This window comes from Prionailurus bengalensis, chromosome D3, assembly GCF_016509475.1.
Source record: "Prionailurus bengalensis isolate Pbe53 chromosome D3, Fcat_Pben_1.1_paternal_pri, whole genome shotgun sequence".
In the NCBI taxonomy this organism is placed as follows: domain Eukaryota; kingdom Metazoa; phylum Chordata; class Mammalia; order Carnivora; family Felidae; genus Prionailurus; species Prionailurus bengalensis.
Window position 1 is genome coordinate 72,004,464 of NC_057356.1, and position 27,192 is coordinate 72,031,655.

Sequence of the window (27,192 nt, forward strand, 5' to 3'; positions counted from 1 at the left end):
TAGTGGAAAGTAACACTTAGGGAAAGTGTTATGTTTTTTAAAGGGCAGATACATAGATATATATTAATGGTGAAATAGCTATTAATCATTTCAGTTATGTAAGATAGAATTGATTTGTAACAACTAAGAACAATGTACTATTATAATATGATTGCTTTGCCTAATTAATTCTCTGCTCATTTCAATGATTAACTTACATTTTTGCATGAATATAATATAAAGTAAGTGTGCATATGTAGGCATAAAATCACATGAAATATAGGGGGACTATGTGTATATTTGAATATAGTTGTGTGTATATAGGTATGCACACACACCTCTCTATATATCTGTATCTATATCTATGTAACATACATATATAGACACATACGTACACAAACATGCACACTTATTAAGCATGCAAATAAATACACATATATACATATGTCAATATATCAGATATAGACATGCATTCAGATGTAGAGAAACTCTCATAGATAAAAATTGGGGGAAAATTGGGGATGGGGTAAAACTATTAATTTTATATATTTGTGTAAAAAATATTAATTGTGTATAATTGCTTATATTTGCATATTTTTCCATAAAATGAAATAATTGGATTTATTTGGGTTCTAAAACCTCTTCTAACTTTAAGTGATGCATCTAAGATTTGTTTATCTTCTTACTCCCTTTCCTAAAACCACTTAAAAATTCTGGAAATGATGGTAGATGATTATTGGAATATAGAAATTCTGTAGAAGTAATACAGATGAAAGATCAGTTTTTCAATATTCAATCAACCAATAGCCATTGACTACCTACTACAAAGGTACTGTGCTGGGTAGACGAGAATACAAAGGAATTGAAGTTTTATTTTTACTTTCAAGAATCTTGTAGAATATTTGTAGAGTAAAAAGCCATTGACATCAAAGCCATCAGTATAGAGCAGGGATTGTTAAGTGGGTTAGAAATGCATAACCAATTTCTACATTTCTGAATCAGGAATGGTTACTTTAAAAAAAAGGTAGACATTACTATAAATCTGGTGTACACAATTAATTTGCTCACATAACTTTTTCTTGATAGCTCTTTCAAAGATAACCCAATTCTTTTAGGTTTTATAGATAAATAGGTAGGTAGGTAGGTAGGTAGATAGATAGATAATATAATTCTTTAGGGTCTAAATTATTACAAGTTATACATTCTGCACTATAATAATAAGAATTTCCCATAAATGGAAGTCACCACTAAAATACACAGCAATGAAAAGGACCAGTCATCATAACTTTAAGATGAAATGAATCAACTGAAACTTACTTTTTATTTTGTTTTATTTTATTTTATTTTATTTTATTTTTTTATTTTATTATTTTTTGAAGCCAGCTGTTTTAGAATTTCCTTAATTGATGGCTCTTTACCTAAATGGGAAAAACAAAAATAATCATTTCTTAATATGATCAGACTTAAAAGGAGAGTACTATTCAGTGTCTTCAGTATGTAACACACTGTGCCATGAATGTTCACAAAAAATAGTGCAATATATCTATTCTTGAGCAATCTAAAATTTAATTGGATATAAGAAATGCATAGGGGTGCTTCGATGGCTCAGTCGGTTGAGCATCTGACTTCAGCTCAGGTCATGAACTCGTGTTTCATGGGTTCGAGCCCCACAACGGGCTCTGTGCTGCCAGCCCAGAGCCTGGAGCCTGCTTCGGATTTTGTGTCTCCCTCTCTCTCTGCCCCTCCCCTGCTTGTATGTTCTTTCTCTCTTTCACAAAAATTAATAAAGATTAAAAAAAATTAAAAAAAGGGATGCATAAAAATATAATAACAATACCCATAAGTAGTTGATAATTGCCAAATGAGTGCCACTGAGAATAAATCAATGAGTTATCAGAAGCGAAAAGGGAAAAATGGTTTTGTTTTGGATGTAGAAAGTTGAGTTAGGTTCAGATATTTTACTTGAACATTCAGCAAATATTTGGGTGCCTAAGTACCAGACACTGAGAATACAACAGTAAACAAATACAGCCAAGGCTCAGCCCTCATGAGGTGTAAAAATGTAAAGAAATAAGACAAGAAGGGGGAGAGCAGAGAGTGACAAAACTGAGGAGGTAGATCGAAAGTACAAAGCCATATTCAGGAGCTCAGTGGGAAGACCATTTAGAATATAACACATGGTTATTAAAGGAAAGTTATAGGAGATAAAGATAATTGATGGCTCTTTACCTAAATGGACAAAACAAAAATAATCATTCACCAATATGATCAGACTTAAAATGAGAGTAAATGATCTCATAAACCCAAGAAAAATATATTCCCTGTGTACATATCTGATAAGAAATTTTGGAAATAACCTATGCTCTGAGATTCCCCCAATTTAAGTTTTATCAGGTTAATCCTTGGTAAATTTACAGGTGAGACATTGTCTTAAAGATGTACCTCACACATCAGTCATCAGATGATGACATCAGATTGATGGACTTCATGGCATCTTCCTAGATGGCTCCAGATCTAAGACTCAGTTCAATAGCATATTTCTGGAAGGGACAAATGGAGATTACTGTAAAATGTCAATATGTGTCTTAGACACCATTCTGATGTAGGAATATCTGTAAATCACTCTAAAGACTGTCTCACATTCTCAAATGCTGAGGCCAAGGGCAGAGTAAAATACATAAAATGAGTTTACTTCAAACAAAGTAAAATTCACTTAACCGACTGAGCCACCCAGGCAAAACAAAGTAAAATTCAAAGTGAACTGAAAGAACTTGGCAACATTTAGGATAATAAATCCAGCGGTTTTAAACTTATACTTTTGATCTTCTTTCTGTTGAAAGCTGTATGACTTTAAGATAGTGGTATTTTAGATAGCCAGTAAGAACAAGAGTTCTGTCTACAAGGTCAAAATAAATTAGGGTAAGTGATCTAAATTAATGAAAAGGCTCAATAAATTATAAGATAGTTTACTTGTTATTATAGTTCAAATTAACTTGAGTTGGTCACTTTTCATAACTTTGGACAAATTTTATTGTCTCCTCTCAACCATAAATCTCCAAACTTATTTTTAGGCCCTCTATTATGACTATTCATGGTAAACATTCATGGTAAACACCATGAGTGTTGCGTCTATTACTAGATTGGCAGCTCCATTTGGACAATGATGAGAAATGTCTTATTTTGCCTCTGTATCTTTAATGTTTAACAGTGTCTAGTGTGTCTATTAGATTAATTCTGTTAAATGTTGGTGCATGAATGTAAGGTCTGACTAGATATTAGGTTGTTTAAATATAAAATCACAAAGTTATATAAATTTATAAATGCAAGGAACTTTGATGATCACATTTTCTAGATTTTTTATTCTTGAGATTCCAAGATTTATGTTCAGTAACTGAGCTTATCTCTTACTTTAGTTCAGTTTTTAGTACAGCATCTCTTATTCAAGTATCTTTTTGTTGTTGTTGTTACTTTCTTCCAAACCACCACAGTTGACTCACTTTAACCCAAGCAAAATCCCTCCCATCGCAACCTAAATATTTTATGAGACCTGAGCTCATTTTGACTTATCCCTTTCCCTTATAAACCACACTCCGGCTTCAACAGGTCCTTTTAATCATGACTCAAGATATACCTGCTCTTTCTTTTTCTCCATTCCCACTGCTACCTCATTTGCCCAAGCTGTGGAGCAGAACACTGTGCACTGGTCATCAATCCCAAGGGAGGACTCCAGATACTCTGCCTACTGCATCTTGGTATCAGAGTTGCCAAGGAAATCACAACACAGTCAAGCAGTGGTTAGAACAATGCTGTGGTCACATAGAGAAGACACTGATTTCAGCTCCAGTCCTGAGTGTCAGACCCCATGGCTTGTGGGTCCCCTGGCAGCTGATGCAGGGAAGTTGGCCTACTCACACCCCTCTTGCACAGCAAGCTAATCTCTTGTCTGTGGAGTTTTGGATATTCAGAGCTGCGAGTGTGTCTGAAGGCCACTTACATACACACTTAAGCAGAACAAAGGAGTATTCCTTGTGCCTGAAAAAGGGAAAACTATTCTCATTCTAGGCTATAAACTCAGCACAAATTGTATGGGCTCTTTATCTCTTGGTAAGGAAGTGTTCAAGGTCCTAGGCCCACTCTCATGTAGCCTGGTGGGGTCAAGAGACTGCATGCTGGGCTCTGCCTTTCCCAACACAAGCCGTATTTTCTTTCACATAGATGACTGTTGCATTTCTTTTCTTTTATTTCTCTTATTTTAAATGTTTGTTTATTTTGAGAGAGAGCATGAACTGGAGAGTGGCAGAGAGAGAGGGAGAGAGAGAATCCCAAGTGGGCTTCACACTGTCAATGCAGAACCTGGGTGGGGCTGGATTCCATGATCTGGGCAATCATGACCTGAGCTGAAATCAAGAATTGGGTGCTTAACCAACTGAGCCACCCAGATGCCCCTACTATTACATTTCTATCTAAGATTCCAGATTCTTCTTTTTCCTTCTCTAATACCCTACACCTACAAATATTCTCTGAACAGCCAGAATGATCTTCAAAAAAATGTATATCCAATCATGCATTTTCCTTGTTCAGAATCTCTTAATAATTTCTGAATGTCGTTGAAATAAAGTCCAAACTTACTGAGATGGTATAAGACAGCTGAATTATCTACCCCTGCCTATATCTCCGGTCTAATCTTTTGCTAGGCTCCTTCTTGCCTAGCATTCTTCAAAATCATGCTCTATTAAAGAGCCATGTTTTTGTTGTTGTTGTTTTGGTTTGTTTTTTTTACAAATATTTTTAGTACTTTAATGCTTCTTTTTACATTCATAGTTTCTAAGATCTGGCAAGATCAATAAACAAGCTTAGAAGTAGTATCATTGCTGATTCCATAAAAATTGTGCAAGTATGCTAATACTTGAGGCTTAAAGCTATTCTTTTTTTTAACATTTATTTATTTTTGAGAGAGAGAAAGAGATCAGGGGAAGGGCAGAGAGAGAGGGAGAGAGAGAATCCCACACAGGGTTTGTATTGTCAGTGCAAAGCCAGATGCGGGACTTGAATTCACGTATAGTGAGATCATGACCTGGGCTCAAGTCAAGAGTGGGTCGGTCACTTAACCGACTAAGCTGCTCAGGCGTCCGAGGCTTAAAGCTATTGTGAAGGAACATTTTACTTCCTACCACATACACCTGGACCCCACTTCTGGTCCCCTTAGAATCAGGAGGAAAATGTGCCTGTGAGTACTCATGCATGCCCCTTTTTTCATCTTACTCCTTAGTCCAAGTAATATGACACATGTGGGGCCAGGAGAATGAGTCCACAACCGAAAGATTTTCAGGAAGGATGATTTAACATTCTCTCATTTACTGAAATTCTCTCACAGCCAAATGATTACTTGGGAATAAGTGCAAAACAGTTAAGTCTGAATAAATGATTATTTCAGACACTTGTAGTGGACTTTGATTTAGATGAATCTGAGATATATCCCAAACTATGAATGTAGGTGTCAAATATTCCATTTTTTTTCCTTTTGAATGACTCATTGTATCAGATATATTTGGTTACTCTGGGCTAAGCCACCAAAAAGTTTTTATTTGTTCAGGGTCTCAGTAGAGAAGGTAGAAATTCACACAAATTCAGCAGTTAAGCTGAAATACTTTGGCTTTATATTTTCATTGTGCAAATGTCTGGCATGCACAGGTATTTCATTAGCTCCAATTTTCTCCCAGGAGGTACTTCCAAATCAAAATAAAAATTACATAAATTTATCAGAAGCCTTTAATCTAAATTATTATTTTTGCTGGGTTTTCTTGATTCTCATGTTACTGATAGATTTTGTGGAGAGGAAAAACAAAGTTATTAAATTATGAGAGAAAATGAATCATTTTGATATATTTGATGTGAATCTTAGCTATTATCAAGTTAATTTTAATCAGTTATGTACTGAAATAAAGGTATCAAGCAACATTACTCTCTCTGCTGCCTATTTGAATTGAAAACTTATTTCATTTTGGTTTTTCCTTTTTTTGGTCTGTATCTACAAGTTCTGAATATAGGACTCAGCTGCATATTTTGACAGGAAAAAAAAATCATTTTTACTGAGAGGAAGGTGGTCCTACCAAGTCCAAGCAAGCAAGTAAAACTAGATTGTCAGGGAACTTCCATAGGGCCCTTTACAGCCATGCGAAGGCTCTGTTTTATATTACTATGACTAATATAGTATCTAGTATGCACTCTGTAAATGCTACTGGTACTAACAACAGTAAGTGAGTTACTAGATTGACAAGTAAAAGGTTATTTAATCCCCTGTATAATATGCTCAATTGAAAGTTTGAAACACTCATAACCAGATAGACTCTTGCTTCAATAACCTTTGAAACTGATAAGATAATCTTTTACTAAGCTTTTCTACTTATTCACTCTTACTGGGGCTTTGTCATGTTTCACTCATGTGGTATGCTGAATGTGAATCTCATACTTCTCTAAATTTCCATAATCCAGAGGAGTGACTGTATGTTAACATAAATATAAAATAGTATAATTTATTATATAACATAACGTGTTAATATAACACCACTGTTATTTTTTGTTCATTAATATGGAGATAATCAATATTTATTGAGTGCCACTGTGTACCAAGGGAGTAATACTAAGACATAGGAGTTACTGATTCCGCTCTCATGGAGCTTATAGTACTTTTGTAGTCAAATACACATGACCTATGATAAAATTAAAGAAGCTCTCTTTAATACTAGTCTCTTCTATACGTTAGAAAAAACCAGTTAGAGAGATGCGTTAGCGCTTTTCCATTATTTACTGAATTACTTACCATCTCTAAAAAATATTGTCGTCTTCAGATTCACTGTGTTTTGTTTTGTTTAGTTTTGTTTAGTTTAGTTTTGTTTTGTTTTGTTTTGTTTTTCCCCATATTATTTCTCTGTTGAGAATGTCCTTTTGGATCTTGGGTACCTGTTGAAAAGTCATTCATTATTCAAGACCCAGCTCATATTCCACCATTTCTGGATCTCTTTTCTTAGTATTCCTTTTCTAACTGGCATTACTAAGACCTTACTTCATCTCTGCTTCCACAGTGCAGTGTACTTATATAGTATTGATTGTTCTTATGTATTTGTTCGCCTTACCAGACTATGAGCTGTTTGAGGAAAAAGCTAGTATTAATGTTCATTTTGTCATTTTATGCTTTAGGCAGGTAGGATGATGCCTGCTACACATTAGGTGTCCAGTGAATGTGAACAGATTATATTAGTCTGAGTATTCCAGAGAAACAGAACCAGTAGAATATATGACTTTTGAACATCGTAAGTTTGAACTCTGTGGATCCATTTATGCACAGATTGTTTTTTTATATATAAATGAAGTGCAGTACTGTAAATGTATTTTCTCTTCCTTATAATTATCTTGGTAACATTTTATTTTCTACACCTTACTTGATTTTAAGACTATGGTATATAATACGTATAAGATATAAAATATATGTTCATTAACTGTTTATGTTATCAGTAAGGTTTCTGGTCAACAGTAGGTTACTAGTAATTATGTTTTGGGGGAGTCAAAAGTTATAAATGAAGTTTTGATTATGCAGGGAGTTGGTGCCCCTAACCCCCATGTTCTTCAAGGATTATCTGTTTCCTTATTGTAAAGGATTGACTCATGTGATTAAGGAGGCTAAGAAGTCCAGGAACCCACACTTGGCAAGCTAGAGACCATGGAGAGCAAATGGTGTAGGTTGAGTTTGAGTCCAAAAATCTGAGAACCAAAAGAGCAGATGGAGTAAGTTCCAGTCTGAGTCTCAGTTTGAAGGCATGAGGAGACTAATGTTCAGCTTGAAGACAGGCAGAGGGTGAATTCTCTCTTACTCTACCTTTTTGTTCTATCTAGGTAGGTGGATTGGTTGAGGCCAACTCACATTGGAGAGGCCAATCTGTTTTACTCAGTCTACCAATTCAAGTGTTAACCCATCCCAAGGAACATCCTCAGATATACACCCAGAGTATTTTTTAACCAAATACACTGGCATCCCATGGCCCCGCCAAGTTCATATATAAAATTAGTCATCACATTGACTGCATGAATGAATAATTTGGAAATCTCCATAAGGTGATATAATCAGTGGTAGAAGGGGTTCATGGCAGGGTTATCAGGAGAATCTAGATAAAGTAGAGAAAGGGGATGATGACAATGACATGATATGAAACAAACTATACAACTTTTAGAGCTTTTTTTGTTATTTGAATGATTTGCCTACTTTCAGTTAAGTACAATTTATAAGTAGTTACAACGAATATCAGCCACATTCATAATCGACTTTCATGAATGTTGTAACCGTTCATTAACCATGCATAATGAGATTTAAGCTTGATGGGAAGCCTAAGCCTGAATTCTGTAAAATTATTCATTTTTCACTATTGATTATAAACCAATCTCAGGTTTTATAATAAGAATTTTATCTACAAAGTAGAGAATGAAAATAAAGTTATTGTCAATGCCTGTGGAGGGAAACATTTCTTCATGAAATATGTTTTTGAATAGTAGCTTGCAATTGAATATAATACACTGAGGAGAGCATTAGAATCATTAGCAAAATTTTGTTTTGTATATTTAAGATATGCTTATTTTAGGAAAAAAGAAAAATAATTTTCTCTCACCTTTAAAAATGTGTATTAATATAATTTTACATGGTTATATTATTTTAAGAACAGTGGATATGCAATAATTTTCTTAAGCAATTATTAGTTGTACAATTAGCCCATTTTCTATCCTTCACCATTTAAGTAATGATATACTGAATCATTTTACATAACTAACTTTTTCCTTCATATATTTATGGATAGATTCCTAGAAACAGAGTTCTTGGATTAAATTGTTATGATGCACAAAACCATATTACTTTTCAAAGGTAATTCATACTCTCAGAAGGATTGTTAGTTGTCATTTTGAAATCTTTACAAGATTAATGGATTAAAGTGCTATAATATTTATATATATACACACATATATATATGTATATATACATATGTATGTAATATGTATATTATGTATATACAATATACATAATATATATAATATGTATATATAATATGTATATATATTGTATGTATATATATATATTGTATATAATTGTATGTATATATATACATATATACATATATGTATATATACATATATATGTATATAATTGTATGTATATATATAGTATAGAATTGTATATACATGTAAATGTATATACATATAAATACATAATTGTATATATATACATATATACATATACTATACATATATGTATATATACATATATATGTATATAATTGTATGTATATATATATTGTATATAATTGTATGTATATATATATATGTGTGTGTGTGTGTGTGTGTGTGTGTGTGTGTATACTGTATAAAAGACCAGTTTCAGTCATCAAAGATATGACAGTACAGCTAAGAGGAAAAGTAGCCACTACTATACAGGGGTTGCTCTATAGCTCTTTCTATAAAAATGGATTATTTCTAATCTTCATGTGGAATAATGACATTGATATTCAATATAATTTGATTAGATTTTATGAAGCATCTATATCCAAGAAGACAATAACATGCAAGTTTGAGGAAAGGTGGTAAAGCTTTCTTCATTATTTAACCTTGTACTGAGAAATAGATATTATATAATAACTCAGGTGGATGAAAGAAAAGCTATTAAATGCTACCTAGACAAATGCTTCCCAAATCTACCGCTGTTGACCCTGAAGTTAACAAAAGACATATAGGGGCTGAATCATACATGTGTTGATTGCTGATAATGAGATCAGGAAGAGCAGGGCGGATGGTACATGGGTGTAATTCATAGCTGAGAACAGTCTCTAGAGAAAAGTTGGGGTGTGGAGCTGAAATCCATCTCTGGATTGTTGGCTGATCCTATGGAATACATTTTTAAACATAATTCCTTCAAAAATCACACTTTCCCAGTTCTTATAAAGGCCATGTAGGCTACCAGAGGCCCTAGGGATGTTAATAGGAAGCATGGTTTGGAGAATCCTGAAATACTCCATGGATTTGAAGGCCAAGAGTCCAGCAGGGCCTCTTGGTGAGATTATCATAGATCATCATTCAAACTGGCTCTTGATTACAGGACACCCAAAATGACCATCTATTTCCAAGCCTTATGTGTAATTAGTCTTCAAGGATAGGGAGAGTACCAATCCTTCAGAGCATTTATGGTGGACAGACCTCAAAGCTGATTCTGAGAAACACTTACTTTATGACATTTCTCCGTAACTATTTTTTACCTAGAGGATGAGTTTATTGTGTGCTAATCTTGCAGACCTGGACAGATAAACTGACTGTGTAATTCACCTATATGATTTTCCTTTTCCTTTCATATTTCTTCTGTAACAACCTTCTGAGGTTCAACTAATTAGCCACATGGATATTTCTTATAAGATCACACACTGGGTGAGTATGACTGGCACTAACCAGACATATTCACTAGGTTTGTGTTGCAATGCCACATGTATCCAACTGCTCTTTAGCCAACTACCTAGAAGTCTGTAATGTTGCCAATGAAAATGAAGCTGAAACAAAAATCTGGGACAAAAATGAGGAAGGAAAATGATAGCTCTCAGAGGGACATGCCAGGAGAAATATGCTTTTAACAAATTCTAAGAATCCTTTCTTGGTCTTTGGGCTTCTCAGAAGGACCAAATTTAGAGAACTTCTCTTTGGATTACCTCTATTTTCTTCCCCTCAGCTAATTTGCGAATTAAACTAGGGCAAACAAGGTCCTGGCTTTGAAGGGACACAGCCTTGAGGCTTTAATTTGGAGCAAACAAAGCATTTATAGCAGCTCTCTGGCAGGTGTAGAATATCACCACATTGCTGAATATTTAAAAGCGAGGCATGTTTCCAACCCCAAAGTCTGTCCCCCAATTGATAAGTCTCTTTTTATTAAATGAATTTTAATTACTTAATAATTAGACCTTCCATAGGAGGAGATGGGGATCCTGATAGTCTGCCAAAGAGGCTAGAGGGCAAATCAGAAGAATGTGCCATTTTCAGATTAGAATTTTTAAAAAGGAATAGGCCCAGTCTAGGGGTGTGCGGGTGGAGGGAGGCCTCCCTAGAGGCAGAGAGTCTTGGCATAAACCTGGACTGTGAAATGCTTTATTTCTACTTTTGCTTAAAAACCAAAGTAGTTTAGAATTCAGTGAATGAAAGTGCGTGTCTAAGATATTCAAACTTTCTGACTGGATCCGATGGAAAGATTTCTCCTAGTCTGTGTGGTGTGTGTATGCATGGGTGGAAGGGTCCAGAGAGACTATTGTTCTCATTATTTTAATTCTGGGAGCCTAGCACTTTTGATGTCCCTGCAGATTTAGCAGCTTTTCATTCATTGCCATGGTGATATTTTACCTCATTTTTTTAGCATCACAAAGGAAAAGCCTAAATGAAAAATGTTTGCTGCTTTTGCTATTAACATTTCTACTGCCTCAGTGACAGCCAGCAGTTACTGGTGTGCCTACCTCCTGAGGAAATAGGTATTGGCTGGAATCTGATTGATGGCGGCAGCCATAGCCCAGGCTGTCCCAGCTGGGTAGGGCCTGGCCCGGGGACCACTGATAACGTTGTTCCCAAGGACACTGATTTGGAAGGAAGGATGGGGAAATCTCATTTAAAATGTATATCATTGGTCTACAGTTTAAACTTATGAGGCTAGGTAAAAATGTTCATGGATGAACTAGGCATAGCTTCTTTTCTCTCCACCCGCCCCCTGCCACTGCCCAAACATAATCCCTTTTCAAATGAAAGCCTTTATGGTTGGCTTCATGTATGTTTATAAGACTTTCCTCTTTATCATGCCCCCTTAAGAGATACTTTCTCCTTCTCTTTATGCCTCCCTAGACATTGATGTCCTTCCTAGATTTCCCAATGGTTAGACCCTATGATATTTGCCTAAACAAATTATTTTGTGGATAATGCATCTTTCTTTCATTCAGAAATATTTGATGGACAACCATATGCCATGAACTGTGCTAAGTGCTCAGAGTGCACAATATAATAGACCTAGCCCTGCTTTTGTGGAATTTATGGATTAGCCGGGAAGATGGTTATTACATCAATTCCATAGTTAATTAATTACAATTGAAGTAAATGGTGCAAAAAAGTCATCTAGAGATGATTGGGTCTATCTAGGCTTGGGGGAGGCCTCTCTGAGGAACTGAGAATTCTGGTACTGAACTGGCATTGTTAAATCCCAGGTATTCAAGTGCTGTGTTACTGAAGGGCTTAAAAGAGTAAAACCTTCACTCCTTGCATGGGTAGGTAGTAAACATTTTAGAAAGGAATTGTAGTTATGGCTGTTTAAAGGCCTTGAGCAACATTACAAAGTAACATATATAAGTGAACCCCTAATGAATCCTTTTAGTGTTAAAATTCGGACTAAAGGAAAACTGAAGGATCTTGTACAAAAACCACAATAAACAGGGTGAAATCCATCTCACCACGGTTCTTGCATAGTGGTTGTGTATCTCTTGCTAACAACACTTAAAGCTTACTGTACAACTATAATTAGGGTAGTTGACATCAGTAAAATTTCTGATACTGAAGCCCTGCCACTTTTGCTGACTATTAGGAACTGATAAAATTTGAATTATAAGTGCTGTATTTCTCATTTCTAGGACAGGGGATAAAATGAAGCTCCCATACATGTCTGACTTTTCCAGATTCAAAGCAGTATGTTCTCTCCTTTTAATAGTTCCCAAATGAATCCCTCCGGAATAAGTGGTGGCCTTTGTTAATGCACATAGGTACAGATATTATGTGAACCTGCAAGTTCACTGGTAGGGAACACTTCCAGTGAGTCCAGGGGTGGCTAGATGATTTAAAACTGCTGAAGCATCCTGGGCCAGACTAAGTAGGAAGGTTGAAAGCTTGAGTGCAATTCATTCTTGGAAACAGCCTTTCCCAGAACCAAGGCTAACAGTGGAAGCCTTCCATGAAAGTACCAAAAATACGTTTGTTTTTTTGAAAAAAGTTTGTATGCTATTTTTAATAGTGTAGTATTTCAGGCCAAAGTTGGTCTCTGAGAATTCAACCCAGGGTAGAATGTACTTACTAAACAACAGAGTTTACCCAGCACTACATGGCTCTTTGGGGGTTGAGGAGTGCAGGGGTACTGATCTATAGAAGAAACTCCCCTTGAGACATTACCATGGGTTGGGAAAATAAGGTGTGTTAAGAAGTATAATAATTCAATACTAAAAATTAATGTACATAATGTAAACTTTTGAATGAGTTTTGCTCCTATTCTACTTCTGTCTGTAAACTAGGGACACAGTTATAGGGCTATTGTGAGGATTAGGTAAGGTGATTTATGATAGTGCAAATGGTAACGCTGACACCTTGTCTGAAGTCGGGTTAAATGGTGAGCTGGTTAAATGGTGAAGCATAGAAGTGACCCTAGGTAATCTGGCACCCATGTGTGTTCTTTACCATCCCAGACTGCCACTGAGTATGTTAGATTGTGATAGAACCAACACTCAAATGCAGTGATCAACATCTGGATGTCTGCAATGCTCTTTTTAAACATTTAGAGTCACATAGAACCTCAACAAATATTTGTGTATTTTGTAGATATTTGACATACTCTGGAGATGTAAAATAAAATACCCTCCCTCAAAGAAAACCCTCACATATACAAATATGTAAACACTTTTTGGGCTTTTATTGGTACAACTGATACTGTCATATTATCTGTAAGTTATCAGTGCTGTAAAAATTCCAAAGATTTGTAAGATGATTTCCCGTAAGCAAGACTAGAGAAAAGGAATTTTTTTTAGTCAGTGCTTTTTAACTTTTTAAATATTTATTTAGAAATACAGAGATGAGTAGAGGAAGGGCAGAGAGAGAGAGAGAGAAAGGCAGAGAGAGAAAGAGAGAGAGAGAGAGTCCCAACCATGCTCCAACTGTGCCAACAGTGCAGAGCCCAAAGGGGGGCTCAGTCTCATGATCCATGAAATTGTGACTTGAGCTGAAACCAAGAGTTGGATGCCTAGCTGAATGAGCCACCCAGGTGCTCCTTGAATCAGTACCTTAAGAAAACCACAATTTTGGTTTATATACACAATGGAGTACTATGTGGCAATGAGAAAGAACGAAATATGGCCCTTTGTAGCAACGTGGATGGAACTGGAGAGTGTGATGCTAAGTGAAATAAGCCATACAGAGAAAGACAGATACCATATGTTTTCACTCTTATGTGGATGCTGAGAAACTTAACAGAAACCCATGGGGGAGGGGAAGGAAAAAAAAAAGAGGTTAGAGTGGGAGAGAGGCAAAGCATAAGAGACTGTTAAAAACTGAGAACAAACTGAGGGTTGATGGGGGGTGGGAGGGAGGGGAGGGTGGGTGATGGGTATTGAGGAGGGCACCTTTTGGGATGAGCACTGGGTGTTGTATGGAAACCAATTTGACAATAAATTTCATATATTGAAAAAAAAAAGAAAACCACAATTTTGATAGGTAGATGTAAGGATAGAGGTTTTTGTTTTGTTTTGTTTTTTGTTTTGTTTTGGTTTTGGTTTTGGTTTTTAGAGGAGATATGAGAAAAACAATTAAAAGGAAGCCAGGCTTAGGGAGTAGACCAGTTCAATAGATCAAGAGTTGTTTTATAGGAGTTGTGGAAGTTGAGCCCGAAAGGTGCCTTGTGCTATATTCTTGGGTACCAGCTTTTGGGGTATAAGAATATACTGGAAAATTTGGGGGAGATTGGAGGTTCTTAAGTAAAGCAAAAACTTTGGTGATGTAGGAACACTGACCTTTTACTATGTTTGGAATGTATTAAGACAAGAAAAGAGGGGCGCCTGGGTGGCGCAGTCAGTTAAGCGTCCGACTTCAGCCAGGTCACGATCTCGCGGTCCGTGAGTTCGAGCCCCGCGTCAGGCTCTGGGCTGATGGCTCAGAGCCTGGAGCCTGTTTCCGATTCTGTGTCTCCCTCTCTCTCTGACCCTCCCCCGTTCATGCTCTGTCTCTCTCTGTCCCAAAAATAAAATAAAACGTTGAAAAAAAAATTAAAAAAAAAAAGACAAGAAAAGAGTAGAGGTAAGAAGACCACTTGTGCTTTGATTACAGTGGATCAGATGTGTCTGAGCCAAACTTTTTTTTTTTTTCCAAAAAAGGCTCTTGTGGATCAGGTAGCTATTTTTCATGAGAATGTAGTTAAAATTATACTTGTATCTCTCTATGAATGAAACATGGGAATCATTTGTATTGCCTTAGAGCATTAAATGGCTCTTCCAAAAATACTGTATTTCATTCTTACGAGTTACAGTGAGTTTAATGTTCATTACTACGTGCTCATACTCATGCCTTGAAAATATAGTACTGAGGTGATAGCCTATAACTTCTTCTCTTAATACTGTTGCTGGGTTGTTACAGCACCAAGAGATGTGAGTGCTAGAATTCGGTACAATATTGGGAGCATTAGTTTAAGCCATAGAGAGCCTTGTAAACTTACAATTGTTTTTTGATGTGCTGGGTTTGCTTTGCAGAGACAAAAAGAAAAAGCTACAAATTAGGTTTATAATTTCTCACTGTGTCAAATAATCAACTATTTGAAAGTTTCAAACATTATTACATCATTAAATTTTAAATAGGATGAGATTCTGACCTCGTTTATTAAAATCTGAAATCATCATAGAGTGCATACTGAAAAAACATGTGTAATATTAGCCAATTTCATTAAGTCTAATCATATTAACATACAATTTTATGTCCTGTGTATGATTCTTCCAGCTAGTTGAAGTTTACATAAAGGAACCGGTTGTTGAGTATAAGTTTGAGTACAGGCATACCTTGTTTTATTGTAATTTGCTTTATTGGGCTTTATAGATACTGTATATTTTTTTACAGATTGAAGGTTTGTGGCAATCCTGTGTCACCCACGTCTTTTGGCCCTATTTTCCCAACAGCATTTGTTCACTTTGTGTCTCTGTGTCACATTTTGGTAATTTTTACAATGTTCCAAACTTTTTTCATTATTATTGTATTTGTTGTGCTTATCTGTGATCAGTGATCTTTGATGTTACTATTGTAATTATTTTGGGGTGCCATGAACCACGCTCATCAAACATTGATCTATAAATATTCTGTGTGTTCTGACTGCTGCACCATCAGGCCATTCCCACATCCTGTCCCTCTCCTTGGGCCTCCCTATTCCCTGAGACACAAAGATATTGAAATTAGATAATGAATAACCCTCTAGTGGCCTCTAAGTGTTGAAGTTAAAGGGAAAGTCATTCATGTCTCATTTTAAAACCAAAGCTAGAAGTTACCAAGTTTAGTAAGTTAGGTATATCAAAATCTAAGACAGGCCAAAAACAAGGCCTCTTGCCCCAAACAATCAGCCAGATTGTGAATGTAGAGGAAAAGTTCTTAAAGGAAATTGAAAGTACTTCTGTAGTTAATACACAAATGATAAGAAAGTGAAACAGCCTGACTGCCGACAGGGAGAAAGTTTTAGCAGTTGGATAGAAGGTCAAACCAGCCACAACATTCTCTTCAGTCAAAGCTTAATCCAGAGCAAGACCCTAAGTCTCTTCAATTCTGTGAAGACTGAGAGAGGTGAAGAAGCTGCAGAAGGAATGTTTGGAGCTAGCAGTTGTTGGTTGATGAAGTTTAAGGAAAGAATCCTTTCTTATGATATCAAAATGCAGAGAGAAACAGCAAATGATGATCCAGAAGCTGCAGCAAGTTATCCAAAAGGTCTAGCTAAGATAACTAATGAAGGTGGCTACAACAGACAACAGATTTTCAATGTAGACAAAAAAAACCTTCTATTGAAAGAAGATGCCATCTAGGACTTCCATGGCTAGAGAGGGGAAGTCAAAGCTTCAAAGGACAGGCTAACTTTCTTGTTAGGGGCTATTGTACCTGGTGACTTTAAGTTGAAGCCAGTGCTCATTTGCCATTCTGAAAATCACAGGGCTCTTAAGAATCATGCTAAATCTAGTTTGCCTATGCTCTGTAAATGCAACAACAAAGCCTAGATGACAGCATATATGTTTGCAACATGGTTTACTAAATATTTTAAGCCTATTGTTGAGACATTCTGCACAGAAAAAAAAAAACTCCTTTCAAAATATTACTACCCTTTGACAATGCACTTGGTCACCTAACAGCCCTGGTGGAGATGCACAATATGATTAATGTTTTCATGCCTGTTAGCACAACATCCATTCTGCAACTCATGGATCAAGAGTAATTTTGACCTCCCAGTCTTATTATTTAAGAAATACATTTTGTAAGGCCAAATCTGCCATAGATAGTGACTCCTCTGATACAATAGGGCAGAGTCAATCTCTTCTACAAGAGATTCACCATTCTAGATGCCACTAAGCACATTTATGATTCATGGGGAGAAGTCAAAATACCAACATTAATAGGAGTTTGGAAGAAGTTGATTCCAACCCTAATCGATGACTTGGAGGGGTTCAAGACTTCAGTGGAGGAAGTAACTGCAGATGTTGATGGAAATAGCAAGAGAACAAGATTTGGAAGTGGAGCCAGAAGATTTGACTGAATTGCTTCAATCTGATGATAAAACTCAACAGATAAGGAGTTGCTTCTTACGGATGAGCAAAGAAAGTAGTTTCTTGAGATGCATTCTACTCCTGGTCTTCACTGCTAAGAAGATTGTTGAAATGAAAATCAAGGATTTGGGATATTACGTAAACTTAGTTGAAAAAGTAGCAGCAAAATTTGAGAGGGCAGACTCCAATTTTGAAAGAAGTTCTACTCTGGGTAAAATGCTATCAAACAGCATCACATGCTACAGAGAAATTGTTTGTGAAACTAACAATTGATCAATGCAACAAACTTCATTGTTGTTTTATTTTAAGAAATTGCCACGGCCATCCCAGCTTTCAGGAGCCACCACCTTGATCACTCAGCATCCATCAACATCAAGGCAAGACCTTCCTACTGGAAAAAGATTTCAACTTGGTGAAAGCCCAGATGATACTTAGCATTTTTTTTAATCAATAAAGTACTTTTCAATTAAAGCATCTTACATAATAATATTGCACACTTAATAGATTACGGTATAGTGTAAACATAGCTTTTATATGAGCCAGCAAAACAAAAGTTCATTTTACTTATTTTATTGCAATATTCACTTTATTATGGTGTTCTAGAATTGAACCCACAATATCCCTAAGGTATGCTTATGCCCTTTCATTTAATATTTTATTCTATACTTGAGAATTTAGTAAATGGGTTTTTGGATCACCACAGACATTTAGATGTAAAATAAGTATTGTGAATTTTATCTAATGTATATAACTTATACAAGACCATATAGTTGAATATACATAAGTATCCAGATATTTTTATCAACTTATTCAAAATATTTTATTCTTACCTGTGTTGCATAAATCATATAATTTGTATGTGTAGATAAATTATTCCCAACCATATTTCCTTAACTACCAAACAAAATACTAGAAGTAGAGGCCAAGAAGAAAATGATTAAATTAAAAAAAAAACCCTCACAACATCTGGCTAACTATTCATTGCAGTTTTGCCTTGTGTAGTGTATACAAGCCATTCTCTGTTTAATTACATGCTTCAAATCTATACTTTAGCCAATTGGTTATAGATTAATGTACATATTTTGAATAGACTCTAGACACTACACTACAAGGAGTATAGAAATTGGACTTTGAACAATTTCTTTAGCCAGGACACAAGTTAGAAGAATCCTTTTGGTCTCTTTACTCAGTGGTTAATCCAGCATAGTTCTAGATTAATTCTGAATACTAAATAAAAATAGAATTATGCATGCAGCTGGCACCCCCTGTAGACATATTTGTAGTGTTGAGATAACCAGATCCAGGCATCCAGATTTCAGAGCCCTAACTGGGGATCCAGATGAGTAATTTTAGTACCTTATGTGTGGGATACATTTTGACTGATAAATTAATATTTCCACAAGTATGAATGGTTCTGTATGGTCTAGGGCTAATCATTCTTACTAAAGAACAAACTTAATATTGCCTCTATAGATCTGCAGGCCTGTTAATGTGAGTGGAGATATAATGAGTGATAAACCATCTTTGGCAGCTTCTACCTATTCCACATGCAATATTGATGTAATTTCCTATTTCATAGATTCAGTTATCTGGCAGTTCAAATATTCTAATCCCTGAAAGAAATATGAAATTCCACTTTACCTAGGGAAGGTGACTTCTCTACAGCCTTTCTGATTGTTTCCCATATTAAATTATGATGTTTTAAGTAAGCCATCTTGCCTTTCCCCTTTTGACTGAAACAAAAATTTTATCATGTTGTAGGGAAAGTTGGTTTGTGAGAATTAATAGACCAAAAAATAAAACTAATAGTTCAAACTGAGCACAAGTAGAATTGGCTACTGACTACATATTGATGGGAAATTTATTGTTAAAATTTGGACCTGGACCTAGAAAATTTTGACTTGGTGAAAACAAATCTATAAAATTAAAAAAATCATGGTAACATAAAATATGATCAGAAAAACTTGAGGTAAATGATGAATTAGTTAAATTTTATTGTGAAATACACACACAATGAAAACAATTCCAGTAAGATTAAAATGAAAATAAAAATATTAGAATATAACTGTAATGAACAAAACATGAGTCAAAGAATTTAAAATTATTTAATGAAATTAACTGTAAAATAAAATCTCCAATGTTATATCAGTGATGGCATAATTCATTCAAATGTGTTTGTAATCATTTTTTAAAAGTTTTCATGGTCAAAGCACTGTGGTCATAAATATCCATCTGTTCACAAGAAGGGGATTCAAGAGGGCAGAATCAAAATATTTCCTACCCTTCTCATGTACATCATGATGGAGGAGGCTCCTTTCACTGTGTTCATGCTCAGTAATGATTAATTAATTTTACTTTCGTCATTTCTTTTTTCCCCTACATATGCTTAATCATCCATATGATTGCATCTTTTTCACCTGTTATTGTATATGGACATCACAGTGGTTGTGTGAGTTGAGTTGGCTCTTATTCCATGTTATTATAGCCCATAGAAATGAAACAAGTTACCAAAGAACTCATACAGAGTAGGTGGCCCAGCCAAGCTAGAGACACAAACTAGTCTAATTCATTTTCTCAGTATAACACAACCATAACTTGAAAATACTGATGATCATTTACCTTAAGCAGTCAACTCCTATGAGAGTGTTTTCTGTTACTGCAATTGGTGGTTAATGTCCCCCATCTTTCTTGAAATTCCTCTAGGCTAAGCAGGATGGCCAGTCCTTCATGAATCCCCATAACTTCATAGTCCTTTGTCCAAAGCTATGTACTAGGAAGCACAAAGGACCAGGATTCAAAATAACCAGGTCTTATTTGCAGAATTGTGGAATTTTATGTCTCTGAACCTCAGTTCCCTCATGTCTAAAGTTAAGATGACCTTGCCTGCTGTGTTTATTTTACAAGACTGTTTTATGAATGAATAATACAAAATAGTAAGCTTCTAGAGATTAATGGCAATATCTTTATCGATTTTTTAGCCACAGAAACTATTGTAATGTCAGATGCATAAAATATAAAGAGCAAAGGAGATGAAATTGGACAAAATATAAAATACAATTTTCTACAAAGAGTACAGGTGTGATTATTTTTATTAGTGATTATTGTACCTTATCTGAAAGATTTGTCCTTCCTTCTTTGTTTTTCCCCTAGGACCACTGAGGTTCCTATCGCAGACAGAATCTGTCACAGCCTTTATGGGAGACACAGTGCTACTCAAGTGTGAGGTTATTGGGGAGCCTATGCCAACAATACATTGGCAAAAAAACCAACAAGACCTGATTCCCATCCCAGGTGATTCCCGAGTGGTGATGTTGCCCTCTGGAGCCTTGCAGATCAGCAGACTTCAACCTGGGGACACTGGAATCTATCGATGCTTAGCCCGGAATCCAGCCAGCACAAGAACAGGAAATGAAGCAGAAGTCAGGATTTTGTCAGGTACTGCTGTGTTCAATAAAGAGAAGAATTCTATTCTTTGAAGTAGTTTGAACAACGATTTTCCCTTTAATGAATACTTTGTAATTATTTTTTAAGTTCTGTACTGTTCAGGAGTTTTATTTCATATTCCTTTCTTTCTTTCTAAGTGAGTCATTAGATGAGGGTATGCCAAAAGCATTCCTTATTCTTCCCAGTGTTGTAGTTGAAGTTTGTGGAGAAACAGGTATTTTCCTTGTATTTGGCTTCATTTTTGTATGCATTCACTCATCCTATTAATATACAAATCTTTGCATAAAGTTCACTGCTAAGCATTTTTTAAAGTTTATTTATTTTTGAGAGTGAGAGAGAATGAATGAATGAATGAATGTGCACAAGTAGGGGAGGGGCAGAGAGAGAGAGAAAGAGACAGATACAGAGAGAGAGAGAGAGAGAGAGAGAGAGAGAGAGAGAGAGAATCTGAAATAGGTTCCAGGCTCTGAGCTGTGAGCACAGAGTCCAACGTGGATTTCACCCCTTGAACCCTGAGATCATGACCTGAGCCAAAATCAAGAGTTGGATGCTTAACTGCCTGAGTCGCCCAGGTAACCCCACTGCTAAGCACTTTTAATGTATTATTTTATTTTCCTGTGATAACATTCTAAGAGGTAGTTATTATTATCCCCATTTTCAGAGGATGAGAGTGAGGTTCAGCAAGGTTAAGAACCTTCCCCAGGTTAATACTGAACATTCATTTGCTCGTCAATTCATATACTCATTTCTGAGAAACATTGGACTAAGTACAGGGATATGGCAATGATTAAGACTGACACAGAGTCTTGCTTATTAGAGTGCTGGATGAATATGGACATGTAAGTCATTACAATAAAGTGTGACTGATATTATGATAAAGGAAGTTGTTTCTCTTTACCTCTTATCTTCCTTTCTCTTATCTGGCACATCTAAGACTTTGGGCTCCTTTTCTTCTCCTACATAACCAGAGGTTAGACTGGATATTTTCTAACATCTCTCTCTTCCAATAACTGCTACCATCTTCTATCTATGTAGTATCTACTTTCCCATTTAATCGCACTATAGGGTTTACAGAGACTTACTTGTGAGAATCACAAAGAAGACACACACTTGAGTAATTGTGACAGACTTCCTATCAAAGCACTGATGTTGGCTTTTGTCTCCACATGCTGTGTGCAGTTATCACAAGTCCTTCAGCTACAGAGAGGGTAATATTCCTAAGTCCACTTCAAAAGCAAACTGGCAATTTGAACATATCTAGGTACTACGATAAGGACATCTCTGAAACCTCTTCTAATTCTTTTGTGTATTCTCTCCTCCATCAGTCACAGGGATACTGACTTATACATGTCAATAACCATCAGCACCACTGTTTCCTTTCATCCGCTAGGCAGTGACAGATGCTAATGTAGCATTTATTCCCAACACATACATGCATTTATTTAGTCATCCATTAGATACACAAAAATTTTAAATATTTATATTCATATGTCCTTAATAATGCATCTAAGTCAATCAGATGGGAAGCCTAGGTAAGTCACACAGAAAATTGGCAAGACTATGTTAGGCTATCTTAATATGAGTGAAAAGTCTGTTTTCCAGTGGTATTAAGGGATAAAGTTGGACTAATTAAATATTAAATCTGAAGTGGAAAGTTTTGAAAGACACAGAGACATAAGCATCAGATCACCCTTTACATTTATATATTCACCTTGTAAAACACATTTGCATTCTAACCCATGGAGATTTATTTAAAGCCAAATTTCATCTTGTTAATTTGGTGAAAATCAAGAATATGTTGGTATACTTTGGAGGTGTGTGGGCATTTTTTATGTGAATGGAAATTGTATTTTTTTAAATCATTACATACAATGAGAAATTTTCTCCGAGTTCTATCATTTCAAATATAAGCTTCCAAAAGGATTTATGACCTGAGGTAATACACATACACACACACACACATACACACACATACACACACACTGTTGTCATACTTGGTTAAGCCTGTCTCGCATACTATTGACCGCATAAAGGCTCTGCTGAAGGAGCATATGTTTGTTTCACTTATCCCTGAGTTTGCAAGTTGCTTTAGAGGTCAAATACACAAATCCACTGTGAGTGCAAAATTGAATGAGAGAATGAATGAATGAATGAATGAATGGTCAATCCCAGCGTCTTTTAATTGCCGCTTATGGTTTTTTCATTTTTAAAATCATGCTAATCCCTTCTGAATGAATTTCTGTTTTCTATAAGTACCAATCTGAGGAAGTAATAAATTAGATACATAGATGACCCACTCTCTCTTCTAATGCTTATTTAATCAGGTAAGATGGAGTCAATTAAAATAGAAAACCATCAAAGTATTAACATGACTTAGAAGCATTAAAGTGGTTTCTGAATGGTCACCACTCTTTAAAATAATATATTCTTCATGGTCATTTAAGTACCATCTTGACTGATGAAGTTATTTGTTTTTGGATTAGCTTTAAACATAAACACTAATGTGTGTAGAAAGTTATCTAGTACTAATTCATATATAATTTGATGTTCTTATTCAAGTTTATATAAAATAAAAGTCACCCCTTTTATATATCAGATGCCCGATATCACCAAGTTAACTGAGTTCTATTAAATTCAGATTTTAAGAATCAAAGAGTTGTTTTGAAATGTTGCCTTTCAACGAGCAATTTCAGTTTATTTACTAACTAACTAAATAAGTACCTTATTCAACAAACTCTCCAGTGAATTTTATAGACCTGCCATCATTCTGGTTGCTAGTAATACAAACTTGGGAGACTGTGCCCTAAGACAGCAATAGTGTAGTGGGGAAAATAGACAATGAAAGTGGATTGTGCTGTGAAGGACATAACAGTGGTATTCCCTTACATAGAGAGAAACACCAGGTGCCAGTTATGAAGAGCAAAGAAGTGTACACCAGGACAAAAGTACAGCATCAGCACAGCATAGAGAAAGGAGATATAATAGCTTTTCAGGGGACCTGCACTTAGTTGTTTTAACTGGGTCATAGGGCACAGATGTGTTGGAGGGGACACACTGGAAGTAAGGAAGATAAACTGGAAGAATGAAGTTAAGGTAAAATGTGGGGCATTAACCTGGAGAGAATTGACCAACAGTGGCTACTAAAAGGCTATCAGGCAGGATTGAGAAATGAAGATGAGAGAGGAGATCTTAATTAAGGTGAGGTCTTAGAAACATACCGATTATGAGGGAGAGAATGGAGTCTGGGCTCAGTAAAATCTAGATAGTCACACTTTTCTGTGAGATTGGGGATGGAATTGGTGCTATTGTGTTCAAGAAAAATTATAAACTTTTAAATGAGATTTCCCCATAATATTTACACTTTCCAGATTAAATGAATAATTACTTATTTCATTCAAAGTTAGGGAAATTGGTAACTAATGTGTTGACTAATGTTTTAAGGCAGAAATTGAATTCTTGCTTATGAGGACTTGTACATTTTTAACAGAGTAATGTAACAGAGTAAATTAGTATTAAATTGTTGTAAAGGGGTTTTGTTTTGAAATACTGATAATACAGTACTGAATAAGGTTGCGATAGTTTAAAGCATTTCGTGATGGAGAATGTATGAGGTATTGAGGGGCCACTGGGATTGTCAGGTTCAGTTTATTTAGTTCTCATGACATCTGAGTGCCAAGCAGTAGATTGAATTGCTGAATTATAAATCTGCTTTGGGTACTAGGTTGAGTGAAATAACTGGCCCATACATTGGAGCTCTTATTTCAGTTTTCTTAATGGCCTAATTGAATTGATCAATTGGTAATCCAATCTATTGTTCATTCGTTTAGCTGCAATTAAATGACTCTGGGTCTTGGAAAGACCTGAACTCTAAATATCTATACAATTAGAAGCATTGGCTTTTAATGGAATACATTGGACTAAAGTATATTTTGAATGATTTTTCTCTCTAATATTTATTTTCATTGAAATGCATTTTAACAAAAAACATTTCAAAATTCATATTATTTAAAGGAAAAAAATATATATATATAGTTTTAAAACAAAATAGTTTCAGAACTGTGTTTATCACCAAGAATCTATTACTGATGGATACATAAAACTTTTTGGTTTGACTGAATATTGCTTATATTTCAAAATTAATTACATTTTGCTACCATTAGTTTTTATAATTTCCCAGAATAATAGTCTATAAGAGAAAACAAAGAAGACACATTCTTTGTTTTTTTAAAAAATTTTTTAATGTTTATTTATTTTTGACAGAGACAGAGAGAGAGACAGAGCATGAGTGGGGGAGGGGCAGAGAGAGAGGGAGACACAGAATCCGAAGCAGGCTCCAGGCTCTGAGCTGTCAGCACAGAGCCTGACGCAGGGCTTGAACTCACGAACCGCGAGATCATGACATGAGCCGAAGTCGGACGCTTAACCGACTGAGCCACCCAGGCGCCCCATCTTTGTTTTTTAAATTTATCATTGAGCCAGACAGTTAATTCATGTAACCATATTACTAACATAAGGGAAGGAATTGTAAATTCAGGTAAACATATCTAGTTCCAAATCAGCACAGACAAGGGATAAGTCAATTTTAGGTGGAAAATTTGCAGACTGTTTGTAGAGATTATTCCTTTTCTAGATATTCAGATGACAACCATTTGTAGAATGATAGCAGATGATAAATCTGGAATGAGAAGTTGAACTTCTTTTATGGAGAACATTGAATCCCGTGTCTAGAAATTTAGACTTGATTCTATTCACTTTACTCATGGTTGGCATCCTTGAAGGTTTTTCAGTAATATGTATCATGATATAAACACACTCACAGAAAAGTAGGAATAAGAAAGTGAAGAGCAAATAGAATTAACTTATAACCTGGTATTTTGTACCATACTTAATGTTTTTCATTGCACTAAAGGATTTTCCCATAGTCTGCCTTTTTACTTAGGTTAGTTTTGAATAAAACTATTTCTTATGCTGTGCTATAAACAGAATGCTATTCACCTTTCATAGATCTAAGTTGGATAAAATGGATTTTTCTGCTTCTCTCTTACATGTACTTAGAAAAGAATGAAATATGACTATATTGTATTTGAACCATGTTTCCTAAATAGTAAATCAGATTTAATTCAGATTGCATGAAGGAGTCAGCATGTGGATTACCACGATCTATTTCATATTGAGTTACTATCGATCAATTGAAATATTATTATAATAAATTGCTAAAAGCATAGAGTATGACACCAGACTAAGTACTAATCTCAGTCCTATCACTTACTAGTGGTGCAATTTAGCACAGGTTATTTATCTAAATCTTTGTTTATTTTGTAAAATGTAGAGAGTAATGTTACTTATTTATTAGAGTGGTTATGAGGTTTTAACTTAAGAGGCCAAATACAATGCCTGTAATTGCTAAGTCCTTATTAACTATTGTAATTACTTTGGCATTTTAGAAATTTCAGTCTTAAGCAGTTTGATTCTCATGTCAATATTATTTATCTGATTGTAAATTACCTGATTTAGATTCTGGATATCTAAGTGTTCATTTGTTTGGTGGTAGTTAATTACACATACTTAACGCTATTTATCCATAGTATCATCTGTCTCTGCATTTGCTTTTCATGTCTATTAAAAGGCAGACTATACTTCAACTGTTTCTTTAGCAATACATTGCTACATGATTTTCACCGCAACTTTCTGTCAACATTATTTTTTTTACTGTATAAAATATTGCAAGAGGCACTGGCTTAGGAATGAGTTAGAAGATAAATAAGACTTCTGGTATTTGATCTTTATTAGGTATTACCAATTCACTGAATCTTATAAAATCCTTAATTTTGTCTTTTAAGAGAAAAGGTTGGTCTAGAGCAGTCTTTCCAAATTTTCTCACTACCAAGACTCTCATTTATTATTTCATTCCACATTCATCTCCAACTCTGCCATTGCAATCACAGTGTTTAAAAGTTCAAGTTTTCTAGACAAACTCTAATTGTTAAAAACTATGAGGCCATGCTAAAACACAATAATAATGGTCAAAAATCAATCTCATAAACTATGAGACTGTCTTACTTTTAAATTAATTTAAAAAAACAATGGTTTTGAGGTGGTTTATATTGTCATAAAAAACACACCAAAGGAAAATAGGATAACTTCTATTGTATACCACTGACCATACAGTGAAATGACCAAG

The 27,192-nt window shown here is 35.2% G+C and overlaps 1 protein-coding gene across 4 annotated transcripts in view; it reads left to right on the forward strand.

Annotated features, from left to right (window-relative positions):
- Positions 1-27,192, forward strand: part of DCC (DCC netrin 1 receptor) — a 1,143,392-nt gene that overhangs the window by 500,521 nt on the left and 615,679 nt on the right. For all 4 annotated transcript variants that reach the window (XM_043558863.1, XM_043558864.1, XM_043558865.1 and 1 more), the window contains exon 3: positions 20,718-21,002. In XM_043558863.1, coding sequence (XP_043414798.1) covers positions 20,718-21,002 — 285 coding nt within the window. The remainder of the gene's footprint in view (positions 1-20,717; positions 21,003-27,192) is intronic.